Source organism: Enoplosus armatus, chromosome 9 (assembly GCF_043641665.1).
Source record: "Enoplosus armatus isolate fEnoArm2 chromosome 9, fEnoArm2.hap1, whole genome shotgun sequence".
NCBI lineage: Eukaryota > Metazoa > Chordata > Actinopteri > Centrarchiformes > Enoplosidae > Enoplosus > Enoplosus armatus.
In genome coordinates this window covers 557,116-582,500 of record NC_092188.1, presented here as the reverse complement: position 1 = coordinate 582,500, position 25,385 = coordinate 557,116, and the positions used below count along the sequence as shown (strand labels likewise).

General features: G+C 44.5%; 2 protein-coding genes across 2 annotated transcripts; one reads left to right on the top strand and one right to left on the bottom strand.

Moving 5' to 3' along the window:
* Positions 1 to 5,260: 5,260 nt before the first annotated feature.
* Positions 5,261 to 12,036, bottom strand: syt11b (synaptotagmin XIb). The gene is made up of 4 exons (XM_070912467.1): positions 12,003 to 12,036; positions 7,690 to 8,624; positions 6,429 to 6,549; positions 5,261 to 5,571 (listed from the first exon to the last, which is right to left on the bottom strand). Exons 1-4 carry the CDS (start codon positions 12,034 to 12,036, stop codon positions 5,261 to 5,263), a joined length of 1,401 nt encoding a protein of 466 aa, XP_070768568.1.
* A 6,280-nt stretch (positions 12,037 to 18,316) lies between these two features.
* LOC139290847 (coxsackievirus and adenovirus receptor homolog) lies at positions 18,317 to 23,963 on the top strand. The gene is made up of 7 exons (XM_070912715.1): positions 18,317 to 18,368; positions 19,068 to 19,439; positions 19,763 to 20,032; positions 20,613 to 20,706; positions 22,093 to 22,147; positions 23,241 to 23,374; positions 23,880 to 23,963. Exons 1-7 carry the CDS (start codon positions 18,317 to 18,319, stop codon positions 23,935 to 23,937), a joined length of 1,035 nt encoding a protein of 344 aa, XP_070768816.1. The 3' UTR covers positions 23,938 to 23,963.
* Positions 23,964 to 25,385: the final 1,422 nt, after the last annotated feature.

Genomic DNA, 25,385 nt, shown 5'->3' with positions numbered 1-25,385 from the left:
ATATGACTGATAATAATAGTTACAGCTGTAATAATAAGTGAGATATGGTTAATAATAGTAATAACAGCTTTAATAATGACAGAACTACGACTAATAATAATAACCCATGGCAGCAGCAGCCAGGCGTACCAGGACCACGATCCACAGGAACCATTCCTGCTCCGTCACCGGAACACCGTTCAATATCAAGACAAACTATAATGTAGCTCTCTGTAGCTAAGCTAGCTAGCTCTCAGCAGGAAGGTCCTGCCTCTCCTCACCTGAAACAATCACAATCATCATCTAGACGCCTGACTCACCTGTTGGCCTCCATGTTGAAGACAGACAGCAGCTTCACAGACGTCCTCCATCTTCATCAGGCCGCTGCACCCACAGAGACGCATCACTAAATGGCGACAGTTCAAGTCTCTTACTCCGTCATTTATTTTCTTGCTGATGTTCTCCATGAAGTACAAACGGCCCGACGCGCAGTCACACGGTCAGACAGGTTCGAGCGTCTGACGTCACGTCAGGTGTTTTTGGGGGCGGGGCTAAGATCGCTGCAGCCACAGAAGAAGAAAATAATCAATCAAAATAAGATCAATGTTAAAAATTATATTTAACGTTATACGTGATATTTCATGTTGGATAGAAATATTTATTGGACAGTTTCATCTTAACTCAAGGACCATATGTATGCAGTATATAAGTACTGTCAGTATCACAGTAAAAGTATGTAAGTACTGTCAGTATCACTGTCAGTATCACAGTAACAGTATGTAAGTATTGTCAGTATCACAGTAGCAATATATAAGTACTGTCAGTATCACAGTAGCAGTATATAAGTACTGTCTGTACCACAGTAACAATATATAAGTAGTCAGTATCACAGTTACAGTATATAAGTACTGTCAGTATCACAGTAAAAGTATGTAAGTACTGTCAGTACAGTATATAAGTACTGTCAGTATCACAGTAGCAGTATGTAAGTATTGTCAGTATCACAGTAAAAGTATGTAAGTACTGTCAGTATCACAGTAACAGTATGTAAGTACTGTCAGTACAGTATATAAGTACTGTCAGTATCACAGTAAAAGTATGTAAGTACTGTCAGTATCACAGTAACAGTATGTAAGTACTGTCAGTATCACTGTCAGTATCACAGTAGCAGTATATAAGTACTGTCAGTATCACAGTAGCAGTATATAAGTACTGTCAGTACAGTACATAAGTACTGTCAGTATCACAGTAGCAGTATGTAAGTATTGTCAGTATCACAGTAAAAGTATGTAAGTACTGTCAGTATCACAGTAACAGTATGTAAGTACTGTCAGTACAGTACATAAGTACTGTCAGTATCACAGTAACAGTATGTAAATATTGTTAGTATCACAGTAAAAGTATGTAAGTACTGTCAGTATCACAGTAACAGTATATAAGTACTGTCAGTACAGTATATAAGTACTGTCAGTATCACAGTAAAAGTATGTAAGTACTGTCAGTATCACAGTAACAGTATGTAAGTACTGTCAGTATCACTGTCAGTATCACAGTAACAGTATGTAAGTATTGTTAGTATCACAGTAAAAGTATGTAAGTACTGTCAGTATCACAGTAACAGTATATAAGTAGTCAGTACAGTATATAAGTACTGTCAGTATCACAGTAAAAGTATGTAAGTACTGTCAGTATCACAGTAACAGTATGTAAGTACTGTCAGTACAGTATATAAGTACTGTCAGTATCACAGTAAAAGTATGTAAGTACTGTCAGTATCACAGTAACAGTATGTAAGTACTGTCAGTATCACTGTCAGTATCACAGTAGCAGTATATAAGTACTGTCAGTATCACAGTAGCAGTATATAAGTACTGTCAGTACAGTATGTAAGTATTGTCAGTATCACAGTAAAAGTATGTAAGTACCGTCAGTATCACAGTAACAGTATATAAGTACTGTCAGTATCACAGTAACAGTATGTAAGTACTGTCAGTATCACAGTAAACGTATGTAAGTACTGTCAGTATCACAGTAACAGTATGTAAGTATTGTCAGTATCACAGTAAACGTATGTAACTACTGTCAGTATCACAGTAACAGTATGTAAGTACTGTCAGTATCACAGTAAACATATGTAAGTACTGTCAGTATCACAGTAACAGTATGTAAGTACTGTCAGTATCACAGTAAACATATGTAAGTACTATCACAGTAAACATATGTAAGTACTGTCAGTATCACAGTAACAGTATGTAAGTACTGTCAGTATCACAGTAAAATGTCCCTGTCAGTGTTCTGGATTCATATTTCTGCTGCATTCATGTGTCTGTAGATGTTTCAGGTTGAAGTACTTTGAAGTACTTTGTATACTGTTGGGTACTTTCATGTACAGCGATGCATCATATTCTATAAGAGCAGCATGTGCTGTCCTGTGAGAACCACGTATCTCTACAAAGTTTCCATCTTTGTGACGATGTGTTTTCCAGCTGATCTGAGGAGAGTTTCAATAGTTTATTTAGCTGCAGGAGGAGAAGGAGGAGGAGGAGGAGGAGGAGGATGTTCTCAACACATGAAGGAACTCTTCATCCTTCAGCTCATCACTAACATCTGGAGATGCATGGTTTTCACTGGACAGGAAGTATCTAGTAAATGAAGCTGTCAGGCAGATGTGGTGCAGTAGAAGAAGTCCTGAGAGACAGAAGAAGAACAGAAAACTTCATCATGAACTTGTTGAACAAACGAGGCTTCACTCGAGGCGTTCATGGCTAACTTGTTTTTTATTTGCACGTCCAATTGGTGTTAATAGACCTAACACAGAGGTTAGCATCCAGGTCTACAGCAGGGGGCGCTCAAACACACTAAAGCTCCAAGGACATCAGACAGGAAGGAAACCAGCAAACATCTTCATTTGTACAAATCTACAGTCTGTCCGTCCACAGCAGGAGGGACAGGCTTCAGGGTTCATTTCAACAAGCTTCATGTTGTTACTGTGAGCTGTCTGCAGTACTGCAGTACTGAGTACTTCTTTACATCATTCTAAGTGAAATTTAGTTTTACACAACTGATTAATCTCTGAAATGTTAGCGAGCTGTCGACCTCACTGATGAGCAGATTCAAGGTGGACTACCTTTAAACTGGGACTAAAATGTGCTTTATAGACTAAAGGTTGAGAACAGAGAGAACTGACAGTCTAACATCACTCAAACGAAATATCCAAAATATCCACTGGGCTTTATAAAACACACTCAAATCAATTCAAAACAGCTGTAACAGCGCCACCAGCTGGCAGATCAAGTCCTCTCTGCAGGGACATGTTTACTGGGAGAAACCTTTTACAAACCAGTGCAAGTCAGGGAACACGTTTGGTCGAGAAGAGAATGAAAATGCACAAAATGAGACGGAGAGAAAGAAAAAGGAAGGGAAGCTGTGGTCACCGATGATTCTTTATCTCAGGATCTCATCTTCATTACAGCATCTGGAGAGCAAGACTTCATCAGATCTCAGTACACAAATGCTGCTCACATTTAGTCTCAGGAACAGGGGTGTGATCACACCTGGTGCCTGTACACCTGTATCCTCACAGAGACACCTGTATGACACCTCACACTTCACTCCCAGTCCCAACACAGTAACAGAGCGGACGGATGGGTTTCACGTCTGACCAGAGACCAGTTAACGTTCACCACGGTCTCAGTCCAACCTGAGCTGGGGCAGCACTCCGGCCACGACTGCTGATGTTTCATACACAACGTCACAGAGTAAAGAAAGGCCAGATGTTCACGATGTTTCCTTTATGACACCAGTTTCACCTCCAGCAGGTTTCAGCAGCTGTTCTGACGTTCCGAGTTTTATCATCACTACATGAAACACTAACTAGTTCTGACGCAGAGATTAGTTGTTACCAAATATTTACAGCCACTAACTGCAGCTGTAGCTAACTGAACCAGCTGACAAAGCTAACGTTAGCATGCTAACATCTGAGAGGTAATATGGAGGACGGTCGACATCTCTGACCTGAAACTTGATCATGTTTAATAATGAAAATTTTAAATTATATTTCACTAAAATAACACAGCAGACCTCAAATTATGAATGTCAGTTAGCTTAGCATAATCATATATTTCCCTCTCTTTCTAAACTGTGTGAATACTACTAACTGAAACACACAGATGTCTCCATGTCTGCAGACAGAAGTAAAACTGACACCTACATTTACTCAGATTCATGTTAGAAACTAGTTAGTAGTTAGTGAGAACTCAGGAGGGACTTCATGTTCAGACTGGAGGTTTATGAAGTCCTGGTCATGAGATAATGAAGTCACAAAGAAGACTTAAAACAACCATCAGCCACCACAGCTGCCTCCTGCTTCCTTCAGAGAGCCTCGAGGGTTTTGTAAATTAATCATACCATTCATGTTACAAACAAGTATTTTACATGGTCTGTCAGTCTGCTCGTCTTCTGGAGCAGAAGGCTGATTTATCAGCATCTACAGACGTCTTCAGTCAGGAGATGTTAACCACAGTTTCAAATCCACATCCACATTAAAATGAGGGCGTTGTAAGTAGCAGTCCACCTCCTCCAGGATCAGGAGCGATGAGTGAGCATGATGGTTCATCTTCTTCAGAGGCAGGGAGCATGCTGCCCACTAAAACAACCAGCATCCCCACTAAATGAGCAGGAGTGAGACGTGGGGGCACTTTCTTATCTGGTCCTATGCAGGAGTAATTATACTTGGATATATTCAGCCGTTAGTTATATGCAGTGTTAGTGAGTGTTTCGGTCTCCATCACATGTTGGAGTTCTTCTTCTATGTCTTCCTGTCAGTCAGTCAGTGTCATGTCAGCAGTTCTCAACTCTTCACTTGGACGTTTTTGGACAGACATGCGATGAACTGCATGACAACAACAGCAAGAGGGGAATCTTTTTTTCTTTTAAATGATATTTGAGCATTCCTTCCCCGTCTACACACAGACAGCCAGAGGAGACATGAGACAGTCTTGAATGGACTTCATGGTTTCTCTTTTCTTTTGTTTCTTCGCTGTAATTAAGAACTGCAGGATGTCGTGATGGTAGAGAGAGATAATAGAGACAGAGAGAGAGAGAGTGAGTGTTTAACTATGATCACAACAGTGTGTGTGTGTGTGTCTGTGTGTGTGTGTGTGTGTGTGTGTGTGTGTGTGTGTGTGTGTGCGCGCTGTACACTGAGTCTTTATTTCCCAGTGGTTTCACTGGTGGAGTCCCAGCCGGTCGATGGTGTCAGCTGGTTTCTGGTGGTCCTCCCTCAGTACTCGTTCAGGTTGTGCCATTTGGAGATCTGCCGGCGGGGGTTTTCGCAGACCTCCCTCCAGTGGGAGGCTCCGGAGGGGGCGGGGCTGTGGAGGCCGAGCAGCAGGCGGCCCAGAACCTCGTTCTTGGTGGTCCGGTCAAAGTCGACCACCAGGAACTCCACAGAGATCTCAGGTAGCAGCTCGGGTGGGATGTCGTAGATGAAGGACTCGTTGAAGACCGGGTTCAGCGTGCACTTCTTCACGTGGGTCTTTTTCTTGGCGATGCGCTTGCGGCCGTAGAAGACGTTCACCTTCACGTAGGGGTCTGAGGAGTGAATGAGGACAACAACAACGCTGATCAAATCATTTACACACGAGAACAAAACAAACGTATAAAACATATTTTCTCACTTCATTGTTTTGTCTATAAACTGTCTCGAGGTGACGTCTTCAGTCCAAAACATTCAGTTTACATCATGTCTGACAAAGAAAAGCATCAAATCCTTTTTGGCATTTTGGCTTAAAAAAGTCTAAAATGATGATTTGATAAAAACAGCTGCAGATTATTTTTCTGTTGGTCGATTCAGTGAATCGACCAATTTCAAACAATTGTTAAACCAACTAAGTAGAGACCAATCAGACCACTAATAATACTGTTATTAGTATATATCACATCTACTGTCATGAATATCTATAATAATAATAATATAATCTAATAAACGCTGACGTGATATTGAACGCTCCTTCATGGAGTGAACATGACGAGGATCATCTGATGCAGAACCCTGACTACAGATCTGCTGTCAGACTCATCCTGTGATAAAAGACGTTGAGCTCCTGATCTCCTTCAAACGGGTCAAACGCTGCTTTAGACTCAAATCTTATTTCAAAGTGACAGGAAATCTTATTTTCCCCCAGAAATTGAAACAATTCTTTAGATGACGCAACACTAAAACTCTCCACTAAATAATATGTGGGACAATATTCAGATATTCACATTGCAGTACTTCATGTACTGTGTGCTTTACAGGCTGTGTCCTTCTGCCTGCCAGAGAACACATTTGGTGTTTTGTTGCATGTTTTCTATCTCTGAGTCTGCTGTTATTACAAGAAAAAGACAATTACTGTGAATATTTCACTTTCAACGAGTTCACTCGTCCCGTCGCAGCTGGGTGTACTCACTCGCTGACAGGCCAGTGATGTCCATCTTGGGGAGGTGCCTAGCTTTCAGGACGACCACGCTGAGACGATGAGACACCGGCTGGTAGGACAGAGACGCCAGCAGCTCTCCACGACTCTCACACTGAAAACACAGAGATGTTTCTTTAGCTGAAGGAGGAGAATGCTCCTGTTGTTTGGACTCTGATGCTTCCTGTTAGTCTTCCTAGACTTTATCAGGAACACCTGAACAACATATCGCTGCTGTAAATTTACCTGTGAGCTTTCCAATGTTCACTGAGCTGCAGTTCTGGACTACACTGCAGCTGTTTCTGATGTTCACAAACATGAGGGGTCAGAATATTAGGAGCCCCTCTGAATATAATGCATCCCAGTACAACAGTGAATTCACTCCTCGATGACCACCAACATCAGTAGAAGTCAATGAAACAAAAACTGATGAATCTCATGTGGATGTTCTTTGAAACCTTTTTGATTGTTTTTATTTTCTCATTGTAGGTTATTATTGTCTATTTTTTCATTTGTAGAATCATTTCACTTCCTTTCTGATCTTTATATTTGTCTTGTTTTGCCTTTTCTTCTTTTATTGATCTGGTGTGATTTTAAATAAAGAATCATTAAAGTCAACATCAGACTGTATCACTGAAAGTATGTCCCTCTGTTTCTGTTGTCATGACAACTGCACCTGTATAAAAAGTGAAATGCTGGCAGGTTATTGAGGCAGGTATGAACATTTGAAACCCTGTGATGTCACACAGATGATGTCATCACTGTCACAAACAGCTGATCTGAACATTTAACTGTGTGAGGCACAACAACAGTGAGACTGTCTCTGAGACAGACTCCAATCTGACTGTCTGTCAGACCGGCCCGTTACCATGGTGACACAGCTCTGACAGGCAGCATCAGCAGTTAGTCAACAACAACAACAACAACAACAACACAGAGGAGAGTGTGTTCACAGTCAGGAGGAGTTGAGCTGAAAATGATGAATATAAAGATGGACACTAAACTGAACAAAAATCGATTGATTATATTATACCGAAATATTTACAGTAATGACTGAAAACTCCAAAGAAACATACAAAAGAACAAATGAATCATGAACTGACCGTACGAACCATCTGATCGACATCTAATCAATATCTGACCGATGTCTGATCAACACCTGATCAACAGCTCGACTGGCCGTGCTGCAGCAGTTAGAGAGAAGTTATACATTAGAGGCAGAACTCAGACAGCTGCTCCTGCTTCCGTCACTCACCTGCATGTTCCTCTTGGTGATCTGCTGGCTCAGGTGGACTCGGCCCGTGCTCGGGTCAACGCCTTTCAGCGGCACCACGGCCTCCCCGATGACATCATCGCGGGCGAAGCGGTCGAAGCTGAGGACCAGGAAGTGCAAGGTGAGCTCGGGCAGCGCGCTGTAGGCCACGCCGTAGAAGGTGAAGGTCTCATCGAACAGCGGGTCCAGGGTCTTCCTCAGCACACGGGTCTTGACGCGGTGCTTCTTCTCCGGCAGGATGGTCATCTTCACGTACGGGTCCGAGCTGCCCGCCTGCTCGTCCATGGCGGGGAGGCCCCGGGCCCCGACGATGGTCACCACCAGGGCCTTCTTGGGGAAGTTGTAGTCGACGGTAAGGCTGATGGCGCCCAGACTGGGCTCCGGCTCCGGCTCCGAGGACGCAGGGGTGAAGGGGGATGCCGTCTTGCTGCTGGTCTGGCTGCTGCTGGCCGAGCTGCTGTCCAGGCAGCAGTAGTCGGCGCGGACCGGCAGCGCCCGCTCCAGCCGGGCCTGGCTGTGGGCGGGGCCCGCCCCGGCAGGGGGGACCAGGTGACTCATCTGCAGCTGCCCCGGGACATCCAGGATGTTGTTCTCAGCGTCCACCAGCACCATGCCCCTCCCTGCGGCGGCGGGGCAGCCTCGCTCTCCCTCACGATCGGAGCGGTCCACGCGCCGGATGCCGCGTACGATCCTCTTGCTGCTGCTGAGGGATTCTGGGTAAATGCTGATACCCTTCAACATGTGGATGAACTTGTAGGGGGGGTCTTCAGCGTCGCAGTAACGGTCGCCATGCAGCTTGTAGCGTCCAGAGATGCGTAGGTAACGACGCTGACAGAAAGACCAGAGCAGAACCAGAACCACCACAACCAAAACCAGAACACCAGCTCCCAGGAAGCCCGCCAGGACCGGAGACATGGCTGAGACAGAGACACAGAGGGAGGGACATGTTATGTAGATGTACAGATATAAGTCAGGCTCTCTTGCTGAGGCAGTGATGATGACATTGTTCTTTTTTTAAAAGTGATGTCAGGACTCACGGTGACATCATAGTGAAACACACGGTGATGTCACCACATGGACCCTCCTGAGGTCTCATTAGAAACATCAGAGGACTGTAACTGAACTGCTCCTTGCTGAGAGGAGGAGGAGGAGGTAGGGAGCAAAGGGGGGCAGGAGGAGTTTGTGGAGGTCTTTGTTTGCTGTGTACAGAGGAGTACTGTTGTCCTGGTCTGATCTGAACAGAAGACCACCCTGACAATAAGAACAGCTGAAGAAGTCGCTCTCCGATCAGGCTGCAGTCAGGAGGACTTCAGAATTTCTACAGCTGTGTGACAGACAATTCAGTTTGTCTCTAAGCAGAGACGTCAGGAGACGCTTTAAGTGAATTTATTTCCTCCGTAGCAGTAAAAAAGCTCACAGAGCTGTCAGAAAGTCCTGCAGCTTGAACTGGATCTTTTTAAGGCTGTTGTAGTCCATCATGTAGGGGGGCGCTGGTTTGTGTGGCTCTTTCTTTTATACTTGCAACCCTTTTACGTCTGTTTTCGTCTCTGTTTTGAACCCGACTCCCAACAAGAGTTTAATTGACCAATCACCTCACTGGATGCACGTCAGCTCCTGCCACCTGCAGTTACCCAGAACACCTTTCTCTCTGCAGATATCTTCAGAGGAGCATAAATCCACCTTAACTCTCACAGACTCAGTGCAAATGGACATGAAGACAACCGTTGACAAACATTAAGGCTACAAACCCATAATGCAACTCTCTCTCTGCATTTCAAAAGAATATCTGATGTTGTAATAACAATAATATGTAACCGTCTAGTCTTCAAATGTACGACGACCAACACTTCTTCAAACAAATAAATCTTATATTCGGGCCACTACGGTACTTCTAACCTAAACCTAAAACCTAATTCTAACTTGATCCCTCAAACTAAGTCTAAACCCTCAAACAGCCCTTTAAATAACTGATGACTGGACATTACTTCTAAAATGACACTAAATCACTGATTAAACTGTAAAAGCTCCTGAAGCCCTGAAGCCCTCCTTCCTGTTGTTGTTGGCTTTTATTCAGACTCCATCAGATGATGTCATGTTTTGGAAAGAGCTGAAAGCAGCTGAGCTCGCTGCCTAGCAACGCGCGCACACACACACACACACACACACACACACACTGAGCTGTGTGAGGCTTTAACAGTCCACTGAGCTGAGTTACATTCAGGATGAACTAACAGGACTCACAGAGCAACAACAATAACTCATCACATAGAGTGCCCTCTCTTTATTGGCTGGACAAGGGCCAATAGCAAGCCAGTGATGCACTAAAAACACATTATTTTACTGAAACCATTCATCAATCATGAATCTGATTGTTTTTAAAGCAAATATGTCAAATATGACTGTGTTTCTCAGTCATCTGTCTCTGTCTCATTTCTCAGTAAACTGAATGTCTCTGAGATTTGGACTGTTGACATTTGAAGACATTTTTTCAGTCTGTCTGTCTACAATCAGTCTGTCAGTCTACTGTCAGTCTGTCTACTGTCAGTGTATTATCAGTCTGTCTACCGTCAGTCTGTCCACTGTCAGTCTGTCAGTCTACTGTCAGTCTGTCTACCGTCAGTCTGTCTGTCTGTCTACCGTCAGTCTGTCTACCGTCAGTCTGTCTACTATCAGTCAGTCTGTCTGTCTACTGTCAGTCTGTCTGTCTGCTGTCAGTCTGCCTGTCTGCTGTCAGTCTGCCTGTCTGATGTCAGTCTGTCTGTCTGTCTGCTGCCTGTCTGCTGTCAGTCTGTCTGTGCGCTGTCAGTCTGTCTGTCTGTCTGCTGCATGTCTGCTGTCAGTCTGCCTGTCTGCTGTCAGTCTGACTGTGTGCTGTCTGCTGCCTGTCTGCCGTCAGTCTGTCTGCTGCCTGTCTGCTGTCAGTCTGACTATGTGCTGTCAGTCTGCCTGTCTTCTGTCAGTCTGACTGTGTGCTGTCTGCTGCCTGTCTGCTGTCAGTCTGACTGTGTGCTGTCAGTCTGCCTGTCTTCTGTCAGTCTGGCTGTCTGCTGTCTGTCTGCTGTCAGTCTGACTGTGTTCTGTCTGTCTGCTGCCTGTCTGCTGTCAGTCTGTCTGTCTGTTGTCAGTCTGTCTGTCTGCTGTCAGTCTGGCTGTCTGCTGTCAGTCTGACTGTGTTCTGTCTGTCTGCTGCCTGTCTGCTGTCAGTCTGTCTGTCTGCCTGTCTTCTGTCAGTCTGGCTGTCTGCTGTCAGTCTGACTGTGTTCTGTCTGTCTGCTGCCTGTCTGCTGTCGGTCTGTCTGTCTGTTGTCAGTCTGCCTGTCTTCTGTCAGTCTGGCTGTCTGTCTGCTGTCAGTCTGACTGTGTGCTGTCAGTCTGACTGTCTGCTGCCTGTCTGCTGTCAGTCTGTCTGTCTGTTGTCAGTCTGCCTGTCTTCTGTCAGTCTGGCTGTCTGCTGTCTGTCTGCTGTCAGTCTGACTGTGTGCTGTCTGTCAGTCTGCCTGTCTGCTGTCAGTCTGCCTGGCTGCTTTTCCCTTTCATGCATGTCTTTGATAAATCATAATTGTTGCCTCTTATTATTTTGTTGGTCCTCTGATGAATGAATGAATGTGTGAGCTCTCCTGGTTTGTTCCTCGGTGACATCAGCTGCTTCATTCATCTTTCCATCTTCCAAACGTTAGAATCAATAAGCACATAATGACACTCCTAATATTAATAATAATAACAGTAATATCTTTCGTGTCCCCATAAAACAGCGCCGGGCATAGACATGACGTCACCCGATACCCACCCAGACTGGCACGCGCACGCACACTGAGGCCCACGAGAGGCAGACGGTGCGTAGGAGCGCGAGAACGCCCTGTTTGACGCGTCTGTCGGGATGATGTTGTTTTTATCGGTTCATATTTATCTCAGCATTGTGTTGGTGCTCCACTTCATTTTCTCTCCGTCTTATTTTGTCAATACAATGATAAAAGGTTGATCTTATAGATTTTATCCATCGACTCCAACCTTTCTGGTGTCACAGAATCGCCTTAAAACAGATTATGAATCATCTCAGCTTTGAGATTCAATTTTATAACGGCCAGATCAAAATAAAAAGAATGAACGGGTACGGGCTCGATAACGCTTCATTAACTGGGTGTAGACAACCACTCAAGATGAGTTTAACGCACCCGTTCTATCTATGACACAGCGTTATAAAATCCAGGTAAAATAAGACCTGGAGTAGCTATTAAAACGGAGCTATTTCGACGGTAGACAGCAGAGACACGAAGCAGAAAGGGCCTGGCTCTCACCGTAGGCGGGTCCCAGCTCGATGATGTCCGCCATTTTGTGGATGTGGGCAGGATGCGGTCCTGACGGAGCGGGAAGAAGAGCAGAGAGATGGAGAGGACACCGACTAACTACCGCCCGCTTCTATTTCACATCCATAGAGAAGCGACGAGGAGAGAATCACCGAAAACAAGCCGCTGATCCGGGAGACAAAGACTTCATATGTCCGCTGACGGAGCCGTCGTCCGCTCGGTGGGTCGGCGTCTCTGTCGGTGATCAGCTCGGTGCGCAGTGATGCTCGCGCTAGGATGCAGGGAGGCTGCGCGGAGGAGCTCGCGATGAGACTGGACAAAGATCGCCTATTAGAAGATGACTCACTCCGCGGGGAAATAAAAACATGTCATGTCAGGTAGTTGTTCAGAGCATCTAGCTGGCTCTCCATCGCTGGGGTATGAGTTGTTCTCTGCGAGTTGTTTTTACTGCAGAATTGATCTCATGATATTACACTTTTAAATAAAAAAATCATTTTAATTAGAAATTACAGCTTTATCGTAACTTGTAACTTTGTCTCGAAATTCAATTCCAACTTTATTTTCAGATTATTTCAAGAGATTAGCTTTTCCTAACAGTGGCTCGTAAGTGGAGGGTTGGAACCAGAACCAATACTGAGGTCAGTTCCCGCAGCAGACACCCACCCAAAGAAATGAGCCACCAAAAGATGTATAATTGTATAATTTCCCCCCGGGGATCAATAAAGTATTTCTGATTCTGATATTTAAAGAGATGACAAAATTCCACAGTGTATTTATTCATTTAATAAATAAATGACTTAAATGTTTGTCATTTGAATTGGAGGAGTGATGGGAGGAGAAGTTGAGCTGGACTCCACTACGTGCTGGTTGAGCCAAAGACTTAAAGTGTTCTACCGAGCGGCAGGAGATAATTCCTCAATAACTCTCTGACTGAGTCTACAGGAAGACCTACATCCCTTTGGTCCCTCCATCAGCAGTCACTTTAACATTTACAACTCAACTCATTCACACTCTTCCATGTTGAAATGCAGCGAAGCCCCTTTGGTTCCCAGAAATGTGAGCAGAGTGAGACATCGCCACATCCTCCTCCTCCTCACTGGAGTGGTCCTCGCGGGAGTGGAGACCCCGCCCCCTGTGCTGCGTCACCACAGTGTTAGATAATAAACAGGAATTGACTTATATGTACATTAACAGCTGAGTGTTTAACTTCATTTAAACAGGAATGTGTTTTTCCACATTTCACCTCAGATGAAGTCTACTTTTATCTTTCCAACATATATTTTGCATAATGATTTTTGACTAGTCTTCCTTTTGGTGCTGCTCAGTTTTAATTGTGTTCTTTTATGTTGCATAAATCAAGTTTATTATTATTTATTAAGGAATAAACCAGCATGGAATACTTTATTTTAGACTCTCTCAGATAATCTCTGCTTCGATCTTATGAAAAACTCACCTGTCAGACTTCCAGTGTCACTTGTAAACAAATTTTTCACCTGTATTACATGTGATGACAGTATTACGCCTGAGAACAGATGTCTCGGTGATGTGACAAACTTCACATTCTTCTTCATAATGTGTGTGTTTGTCCCGTGTGATGGATCACTGATCGGGCCCACCGGCTACAGGCCCAGGGGCCCAGGGGCCCTCAGAGCCTCTGTTTGACAGCAGTGTCATTACTTGTCAGAAAGTCAATTAAACCACACAAAGAGACACAAAACAGCCACAAAGGTATGTAAAATGACTTCAAAGAGATGTATAATTATTATTATTATTATTATTATACTGACCTGACTTAAAAACTGGTTCACAGCATTCACAGGCAGGAGTGGCAATACAAAACAATCACGTGGCATTTCATGACGTATCTCACCTGGTTGTAACATGTCCTCAGAAAAGATTAAAACAACCTTTTCATTTCTTCCATCTACACGTTATTATGCTGTTGTGCTTCAGATGACCTTTAACCCTCTGTTGTCTGCAATAAAGTGATTCTTTTAAATCCTGAATGTTACTCTTGTTTATATGTGAAGTATCTGAAAACCACATGTAAATGTGAATCCATCACATGTGAAATGTTTTCATCAGATGCAATTTTTTATAAAATGGTTTTAAAAGCTTTTAAAAAAGTGGTACTGACTCAGCTGATCTGGGGGGGTTTGTTCTAAATGGAGGGGGGCCTCATGGTGCATCGTGTGCCCTCCATCACAGGCGAAGGAGTATTATTATTCAGTCAGGACCACTTTAGTCAAAGAAACTTTATTTTAATCTGCAGTAAGTGATACTTGGCGGTATGGCTCTGTTCTGGGAGAGCAGCAGGTATCAATGACAACAGAATGATATTAAGTCAGTCCGCGTGAAAAGGACGAGCTGGGGGGTAGCAGCAATGGTAGGCAGGCTAAGGCAGCTTAAATAAGGCGCCCATAAGAGATCTGCCAATTGAATGCAAAGAAGGGAATCGGCTGAGCCATCAGCTGATGTGGGCTGGTACTGAGCACTGAGCCTGACTTCATGGCCCGGATTCAGACAGCCTCTCTATGTGGATAAAATGTAGTTCTCTGCTGTCGTCACACTGAGTTCTTCTGGACTCTGCTGTTTTCATGCTGTCACATTGTTTAAGTGGAAAACCGTCGTGTGCTGTGATCAAGATTTGATTCATAATGTTGTGTAACTGTAATGCTGTTGTATGACTCACCTTTAACTGTTTTATGGGACATTCTGGTCAAAGGTGCTCTCACCTTTGCAGCTCTACGTCGACGTAGAGGGAAACGTGCCGGTGCGCTCGTGCGTCTTCGCCGGCGAGGACAACGCACACCGCTACCCGGAATATTTCTCTCTAACGTGCGCTCACTGGGGAATAAGATGGAGGAACTCCAGCTGCTGATGAGGAGAAACAAGGACTTTTATTCATCTGCTGTTTTGTGCTTCACGGAGACATGGCTGGGGGAAAGAACTCCCGACGCGGCGCTGCAGCTGGACGGAATCCAGCTTCTCCGAGCGGACCGCGACGCGCACCTCTCCGGCAAAACAAAGGGTGGAGGTATTTGTTTCTACACCAACAGCAGCTGGTGTAACGACGTGACAGTGATCCGACGGCATTGCTCTCCTTCCCTGGAAACTTTTTTCATAAACTGTAAACCTTACTACTCCCCCCGTGAGTTCGCTTCATTCATTCTGGTCGGTGTTTACATTCCACCGGAGGCCAACGTGCAGGACGCACAGCGCGCACTCGCCGACCAGATACTGGAAACGGAGCAGACCAACCCGGACTCCTTAGTTATTGTCCTCGGTGACTTTAACAAAGGTAATCTCAGACATGAACTCCCCAAATACAAACAGTTTATTAAATGCCCCACCAGGGAGGGGAACACTCTGGATCACTGTTACACCACAGTCAGTAACGCTTTTCACGCCGTCACCCGCGCTGCACTGGGACACTCTGACCACGACATGGTCCACCTGATTCCTGCATACAGGCAGAAATTAAAACTTTCTAAGCCTGTTGCGAGAACTTCGAAGAAGTGGACCAGTGAAGCTGCAGAGGACCTGAAGGCGTGTTTGGACTGTACTGACTGGGATGTTTTCAGGACTGCTACCAACAGTCTGGATGAGTACACAGAGGCTGTGACTTCATATATCAGCTTCTGTGAGGACTGCTGCGTACCAACTCGGACCAGGGTGAGTTATAACAAGACAAACCCTGGTTCACAGCAAGACTGCGACAGCTGAGGTTGGAAAAGGAAGAGGCGTTTAAGAGTGGCAACAGAGCAGAGTTTAAGGAAGCCAAGTACAAGTTTAGCAAGGCGGTGAGGGAAGCTAAACGACTGTACTCAGAGAGACTACAAGACCAGTTCTCCTCCAACGACTCTGCTTCTGTGTGGAGGGGGCTCAGGCAGATCACCAACTACAAGCCAAGAGCCCCCAACTCTGCTAACGACCGACGCCTCGCCAACAGCCTCAACGACTTCTACTGTCGCTTTGAAAGACAATGGGACAGTCCTGACACCATCCCCCACACCATCACCCACCAGCTCCAGCCCAACAGCCCCAACCCCCTCATCACACCTGGGGCTGAACTCTCACACCTCCTACCACCACAGCTGCCCCCCACAGCGCCCCCCACTCCTCCAGCATCGACACCTCTGTCTGTCCTTGAAAGAGATGTGAACAGGCTCTTCAAGAGACAAAACCCGCGTAAAGCTGCTGGACCAGACTCCATCTCCCCATCCTGCCTGAAGCGCTGCGCCGATCAGCTGTCTCCGGTGTTCACGGACATCTTCAACACCTCACTGGAGACATGCCACGTGCCAGCCTGCTTCAAGGCCTCCACCATCATCCCTGTCCCCAAAAAACCAGGGCCCACAGGATTAAATGACTACAGACCCGTCGCCCTGACCTCTGTGGTCATGAAATCATTTGAACGCCTGGTTTTGTCCCACCTCAAATCCATCACAGACCCTCTGCTGGACCCCCTGCAGTTCGCCTACAGAGCCAACAGGTCTGTAGACGACGCCGTCAACCTGGCTCTACACTTCATCCTCCAGCACCTGGACTCCGCAGGATCCTACGCCAGGATCCTGTTTGTGGACTTCAGCTCTGCCTTCAACACGATCATCCCGGCTCTTCTTCAGGACAAGCTCTCCCAGCTGAACGTGCCTGACCCCACCTGCAGGTGGATCACAGATTTCCTGTCTGACAGGAAGCAGCACGTGAAGCTGGGGAAACACGTCTCAGACTGGCGGACGATCAGCACCGGCTCCCCTCAAGGCTGCGTTCTTTCTCCTCTACTCTTCTCCCTGTACACCAACAGCTGCACCTCCAGTCACCAGTCTGTCAAGCTCCTGAAGTTTGTGGACGACACCACCCTCATCGGACTCATCTCTGGAGAGGATGAGTCTGCCTACAGGTGGGAGATTGACCACCTGGTGACCTGGTGCAACAGCAACAACCTGGAGCTTAACGCTTCAAAGACAGTGGAGATGGTTGTTGACTTCAGGAAGAGCGCAGCCCCACCCGCCCCCATCACCCTGTGTGACTCTCCAGTGGACACTGTGGAGTCCTTCCGTTTCCTGGGCTCCATCATCAGCCAGGACCTCCGGTCAAGAAAGCCCAACAGAGGATGTACTTCCTGAGGCAGCTGAGGAAGTTTAACCTGCCACAAAAAATGCTGGTTCACTTCTACACCATCATAGAGTCCATCCTCACCTCCTCCATCACCGTCTGGTACGCTGCTGCCTCCACCAAGGACAGACGCAGACTGCAGCGTATCATCAGCTCTGCAGAGAGGGTGATCGGCTGCAACCTTCCATCTCTTCAGGACCTGTACTCCTCCAGGACCCTGAGGAGAGCAGGGAAGATCGCTGCCGACCCCTCCCACCCCGGACACCATCTGTTCGACCCCCTCCCCTCTGGCAGGAGGCTGCGGTCCATCAGGACCAAAACCTCCCGCCACAAAAACAGTTTCTTCCCCTCTGCAGTCAACCTGACAAACTCACACTGACCCCCCCCCCCCCCCCCCCCCCCAGAACACAAACACAAGTTATACGTTATTTTAACGTACATCACCCCTGTCCCCCCTGCGTTACATTAACGCACCCACCCCCTACTGGACACTTTATCTGGACACTTTACTTTATTCTGGTCACTGCACTGTTGTTATTTATCTTATTTTTATTTTTTATTCTTATTCTTATTTTAGCTTTTATATTCTACTTATTTGTTATCAAAACAATAGCACCTTCAGACCACGGCAAATTCCTTGTAATGTATGTTACTTGGCAATAAACAGTTTCTGATTCTGATTCTGATTCTGACAGGTGGGACAGCTTCTTGTAAACTCTGATGAAGACGTCTGTGATAGAAAATCATAATTATGAGTTTATATTTATAAAGATTTCAGTGAAATATCTGAGCTGATGAATCTGCACTGTGTACAAACTGGGATTGGTTTGTTTTCCTCCCACAGTTCAGTCTGACAGAGATTATTATTATTATTATTATTATTATTCTTAGAGATGATTTGTCTCTGTTTCAGTGAGCCGGTCAGTTGATGTTTCTGTTTCTTTGACTGTCGTTCCCTCTCATAATATGATGATGATGTTGTGTCACACGTGGGCGGGTGTTATTAGGGAAGTAAAAGTAAATAAGTGAAGCAGAAAAGTTTTCTTGGAAAAGAAAAAAAGGAGGAAGTCAGAAAATGACCTCAAGATGTTTCCTGCATCATTTCACAATCTGTCAGTCGGCCAGTCAGTTTACACTCTGACGGGAGAAGAAGTCTAAACATCAAGAGACTCACCAGGAAACTAAGGATGGCAGTTTGGGACAAAAAGATTCTCTGGAGCTTCATGTTCCTGCTGGAAGGTAAGACTGAAGTGTGTCTCCTGATACTGTTGTTAGTATTCTTTGTCTTCTTTAACAACTGACCACAGACCTGTCGGTTACTTGTCCTGATGATTACAGGCACATTTTATCTGCTGTTGAGTTATTTGGTAGTCTGAGTTATGGGAAGTAACTGAGTACATTTACTCCAGTAGTGCAGTTCAGAGGTACTTGTACTATAGTAAAGTACACACGTATTTAAGCCTCTTGTTTATCTCCCTGTGCGGTAAATCACTTTGAATCATCTGTGTTGTGTGTGAAGAGCAACATGTTTGAAAATCAGCCTGACTTGTGCTTGGGCGTGTACTTGTCATGTTGGTAACTCCCCAGATTCAGTCCCCAACATCATGTCTGTGCTGACTTACTTGTTGCTGACACACATAAAGTCAATGCAGTCCACATTGTCCACGTCTCTCCGTCCAGTTTTGGTGCAGGAACATGTGACGTTCTCGCTGGGTTTGCGGGTCGTCTACCTGCAGAGCTCCAGTGGTTCAGTGTGTTGTCTGGTGGATTTATCATCTTGCATGTTGGTTTGTCTTTGTCGCTTTCAGCTCAGAATCCGGAGACGTCGTGTCTCTAAATCTTTTTTTATCTTTTTTATAACCAGGCCTGAGTTTACAAAGAGACTCAGACACTGAGCTCTGGTTTTAATGTCATTCTGTTATGAATATGTGTTTCCAGGTGTTCTGGGTCAAAGTGTGGACTATCCAGATCCTGTTTGTGCTGTGAAAGGATCGACTGTCACCCTCCCCTGCACCTTCACACCCCTGAAGTCTTTCATTCAGGGTGGAAGAGACGTTTCCCTAAAGACCATCAGAGTCCGCTGGTGCCAGAACCATTTGATCTGTCAGGGCTCCACCCCGTCTGTGTACGACAGCAGGTCAGAAACCAACAGCCCCCGTTACAAATACCTGGGAGACAAGAAGGGAAACTGCACCTTACAGATCACAGATGTACAGGAGGAAGACCAGGCAACTCTTCGCTTCAGAATGGAAGCTAATAACAAGGAAGGACATTTTACTGGCCAATCAGGAGTGAGCGTCACAGTCGTTGGTAAGAGCATTGTATTGTAAAGCTAAGAGTTAAATTATTATCACTGAGCATCTGTAATCCTGAAGGTCAGCGTCTCTTTCCAGATTGTTTGTTTTTGTATTTTATAGAATTCATTCTGTGGCTCATGAGTCAGCCAGAACCAGACTGGCATATTCTGGTCCCAATAATAATACTGTTAATGTAGTAACTGTGCTCACAAAGATAAGATCAAGGGTAAAACAATAAAGAATGGATTCATCAGTTCTAACAAGTCTCAAATCATATTCATAATCACAGTTTAATGAATAGAAGTCAAGTAAACTAACTTTATACATTTAATCCAGATGCGACTCAGATGAGGATAAAGAGCTCCAGTGGTGACAGAGAGGTGAGGGAGGCTGAAACCGTCACACTGTACTGCACTGCAGACTGCACTGTCCACCAACTGGAGGTCACCTGGTCCAGAGATGGCCACGCCCTCTTAAAGTCTGGCCCCGCCCTCTGGCTCGGCCCTCTGACTGCAGAGCATTCTGGGAACTACACCTGTGGTTTGAAGACCAACGTGGGCACGCTCTCGCTGCCGTACAGCCTGCAGGTGGAGGCTGAGGAGGAAGGTTTGATCCAATTTTATCTTATTACTTTTTCAGGGGGTTCTTACTTTTTGAGCCGTCAGAAATCGAACTGAGACCAGGTCCACACTGAAGAGGCCAGTCCCCTACAAACTGAGGTCTGTCAGGTCATTTAAACCTCCTTTGGGACAGCAGAATTCTGTTTATTCTGAAAACAGACAGGAAATGTGCTGCAAAACTAGCTAAAAGATGCTAAAAAGCTCCAGAGATGGAGACTAATCACTATGAGCAACAGCTTTTACATGCAAGTAGTCATGTGATCCATTGTTACAGGAATATAAAATATTGATTAGAGTCAAATGTCACATCCACTATCATTAACCTTTATTTATGGTTAACCGACTTAGTGTGGATGTAGTCTTATTTTGAAAAACTGACAGTGAAAGTTTTGTCAGTTTGATGTTCAGGTGTTGTATAACCCCCCCCCCAGGATCAATAAAGTATTTCTGATTCTGATTCTGATTCTGTTCTTCTGGACTCTGTGTGATGACCCTGATGTTTCATTTCCTCCGAGTGGTGACTGCAAATGATAATAAGTCAACAGTTTATATCCCGTCTCTTACAGCAGACGGTGGTTTCCTGTCTCTGATAGTTGGAGTGGCATTTGGTGTCCTGCTGGCTTTGTTCACTCTTATTATGGTCCTCTGCATCGTCAAAAGGTACTTTAATAAATCTGTCTGCAGCTCAAGAATTCACGGAGAGACACAGCTGGAATAAGTACATTTACTGCAGTACTGCACATAATGTAGCGTTAATACCACTTAATAAAGTCAGCACCAAAAGTAAGTAGCTTAGGCCTAAATACAAGTTGGTACATAATGAAGTGGAGGATGGTGGAGAGCTACAGACCTACAGACCCACAGACCCACAGACCCAAGAGACCTACAGAACCACAGACCTGCAGACCCACAGACCTGCAGACCCACAGACCCACAGACCTACAGACCCACAGACCTATAGACCTACAGACCCAAGAGACCCACAGACCCACAGACCTACAGACCCACAGACCTATAGACCTACAGACCCACAGACCCACAGACCCAAGAGACCTACAGAACCACAGACCTGCAGACCCACAGACCTGCAGACCCACAGACCCACAGACCGACAGACCTACAGACCTACAGACCCACAGACCTACAGACCCACAGACAGTCAGTCCCTTTGTTTCCTGATTCCAGAGAGCTGAATTGTTAGTGAGGCTCGTAAATTGGCCAGTTGTCACTTAACTTCCCGTGGCATCCTCTTGGAGGACGGGTGGGGTCTGTTTTATGACCCAGAGGTCATGTGAAGACATGGAGTTTGGGGGAAGTTCATCCTTGAGTCTTCATGATCTGGAGGCCATGTGGACAACACTTCAGGGAAGGTTAATTCCTTTATCAATAAGAGATACAAAATGTTCATCAGGATCCATGTTGATCACGCTACATACGTATGAGAAGTTTTCTATTTAGGAAATATTGTACTTTTTACTCCACTACATTTATCTGAAAGCTGCCGTTACTGGTTACTCTACTGATTGAGTCAACTTCCTGTTTAGCCCTATGCTAACTTGAATGGGGATAAAACAATTCACTCTTCTAGACTTTCCTAATGTTATTGGACCGAATTGATCAAATTCTGAAGGTGAAATTAGTCATTTTGCTCAAAAGTATTTATCCACCGTTTTACAGCCACAACAGTAGTGATGGATTGGGCTACAGCAGAGCCTAAGATGTTAGCACACTCTGTTAGCCTGTCTGCTAATCCTGCATGATAAACTCACCTCTCTCACCTAGCAAAGGATATTCTTATAAAACCCATATCATGCAGAAACACATCACACTCACCAAAGAAAAGACAGTTGAAGATTTAAATTACGACTCCATCTCATTATTCTGAGAAAAGATCCTTTAAGAGATAACACATTTAATAATTATGAGATATGGATCTAAATCTCCAGTGGTTTGCCACTTCCACGCCTCCTTCTCCTTCTATACGTGTTTGTTGCCTGTATTTAGCTTTTGAAGCTTGTTGTTGTGGTGTTATGGTTGTGTTTGCAGGAGGCGGGCAGCAGATAAGGATCGGGCAGCTGTGGGAGGGGAGGTGGAACACAAGGTGAGTTACTGTGGGACTCTTAATACATTTCATCTTTAGTTCTAGTGTTTCTATATTTGTTTTATTATCATGAGGATGAGGATGATGAAGAAGATTAAGCTATATTTACAAAGTGATCTTTGTTGTGTTTATGGTTCACTTAATAAATATTGGTGTGTGTGTACGGCAGTGTATGGTTGCCACCATGACAAAAGTACATCTGTCCATCCTTTTCATAATAACATCCTTTTCATACTAGAAACCAAATTAAACTTTATGTTGTTATATCACGTAACTTCTTCGTCAATTCACAAAACCAATGCATCTCGTTACACAAACTTTTCCTGTTATAACATAACATTTTCTCATTATAACAAGAAACCTTTCAAGGTTGCAGCAACACGCCGTCCAACATGCGGCAGAAGACTCCGAGTTTTTCCTCTGCTGTCTCTGCACAGATGCTACAACGCTATGCTAAAAAAGAATATATAAGAATATAAAAATACAATTACAAAAATCCTTGAAATCATTGAGAAGCGTGAAGAACAGTATCAATGTTAATGTTAGTTAAAAACATCATACGGGACATTTCTTGTTCTTACATCTCTTGTAACTGTAAAGTGCTGTTTTATATCTCGGGGTCACCTGGAAGGAACTTCCTCCACTTGGACTGATGGATGAACTGATTAGAATTTGGGGGTCAAAGGTCACTGTGACCCCAAAATGACCCTGACAAACACGTTTCTGGCCGTAACTCTAATAAGTTCCTAAAGTTTTATGTTCATATTAAGGTGGGATGTGCAGGATTAAACAACTTCAAGAGCTAAAGAGACAAGAACAAGAATTTAATCTTTAACAGACGAAACTGGTCCCTAAATGTTGTAAATGATCCGATGCTGATGATTAATGGTTTTAATAACCTAATATTAGGGTTATTTAAGAAGCTGAGTTTTTACATTCAGAAACATTTCAGACTTGTAGATTTAAGGGAACCTGAGTTTATATTAAAGGTGAAGCATTTTGAGTTTGTTTGAAGTATTTACTTAAAATTTGAAATGAAACAGATACAGAAACAGTCTCTCTTTCCTCATCCCTTCCTGTCTGTGGTTTTCAGCTTCCTGATAACATCTACAACAACATCCTGCTGCCCGCTGAGCAGGAGGGAGGGGGCAGGAAACAGGAAACCAGCCAAGCAGTGGAGGAGGTCAGCTACGTCTCCGTCCAGTTCAAACACAGGAGCCGGACCAGGTGGGCAGGACACTTCATGTCTGTGACACGCGTGTTTGTATGTGTGTTCGTGTGTAAACATTGTAAATGTCCAACAGAGAACAAAGTTACAGGTTTGAAACTTTGACACAAAAGCAGCTAATAATAATATCAATAATAAATTCATTTCTGTCGCACAATTCAGCATAAAACAATCTTAATGCAACAGGAAGTTCAATTAAAAGACAAGATCAAATAATAATCAGAAACCCTTAGTCATCATTATTTCACTACAAAAGGCTGAAGATTTAAAAGTCTAACGGTAACAATCGTAAATTGTTTGTTGTATTGGATGCAGGTGACAGTTTCAAGTCTTTTGCGCTCAGTCAGACTGTGTTTCTGTCTGTGGGCCGGGGGCTGTTTTTAACATCACCTGCTCTGGTCAGTGATTTGAAGCCATATGTGGGTCATGTGGGTTTATTGGTGGTGGAGCACATAGAGAGCGCACACAACCTGTCCACTGACTCCTGTTTCTCCTTTTCTTCAGACCAACAGAGGAGGCAGAGGACGCCTCCATCTACAGCTCAGTAGCCAGCACAGGCTGAGGTCACACCTCATTCACCCCACAGGACCCCCATTAAACAACAGCATGAGGGTGGGACGTGACAGGAGTCTTTGAAAAGGTTCATCAGCCTGAAGTGTGCTGCAGGAAGTCTCATAGGTGGACTTGAATGTGAACCGTTTAGAACATGTAGACTGAGCTGCAGAGTCTCTTCAGGAATCTGTCCTGCTTCTTTGGAGAGTAAAATGATGTAAATACAAGTTAGTTTCTGTTTAAATGTAATATGGGACCATCTGTTCTGGTTCTGAACTGGTTTCTGCCTTCCTCGTTGGTACTACAAGTACTACTACTACCTCTGACTACTGCAAACATATAGCACAGCTTAGCAACCACTATACACAAAAAGAGTGAAGCTCTCTGATTGGATGATTCTTGCAGCAATGCTCACTGGGAGTTGTAGTTGACTTGTCTTCTGAGGTTGTTATGGACACAGTATCCACCTCTGACTTTATCAATGAAGTGAATTCTGTCTCCTTGTTGAATATGTTCACTTTGGATTTTATCTTTGTATTAATATTTCTTTTCTATATTTTATTGTATTATATGAAGCGCTGTGTCTCGTGGTTTTGTAAGAATGGTGCCATGTAAATAAAATGAACAAATTTGATTTAATTTGAAAGAAATTATTTGAGTGTTCATGTCTCAATTTGAGAGACAACAGAAAACAGGAAATGCTCCGTCACCAAGGAAACATGAGAAACGTCACCAGACTTTGACTTTCATGGCTCTATTGAAACATTTGACTCTATTTTTTTCTTCCGTTCTGGTCTCACAGTGAGAATGTCTTCACTATAAAAAGTGGAAGACAGGAAACAGGACTGCCGACGGCTTCAGCAGACGAGGAGAGAGGATGTGTTCAGACCACAAAACAACAGGTTCACACTGTACAAGTCAAAGGCCACTTGTGATCATGTCTCTGGATTAAAAACAGGCCTTTCTGAGTCACAAAGATTGTACAGAGTTTGGCTGGAGGCAGGCCAAACATGTCTCAGGTGGTGGGGGGTGCTGGGGGACTGCAGCCCTGCAGACGCACAGACGTTTTGGCTACTTTATGTATTTTTTTACTGCGTCTGTTTGTTTTTGTATCTCTGACCGAGTGAATTCCCTTCTTTTGTAAGTGAGTGACATCTTCCAACTTCTTCCTCTCACGTTGTAGAATATGTGTTGTTAAACTCACTGTTACACAACAGTCGAACGACTGTTACTGCTGATACTACATGAAGCTTGTGTACTGTTACTGCTGATACTACATGAAGCTCGTGTGATACTACATGAAGCTCGTGTACTGTTACTGCTGATACTACATGAAGCTCGTGTTCTGTTACAGCTGATACTACATGAAGCTTGTGTACTGTTACTGCTGATACTACATGAAGCTCGTGTGATACTACATGAAGCTTGTGTACTGTTACTGCTGATACTACATGAAGC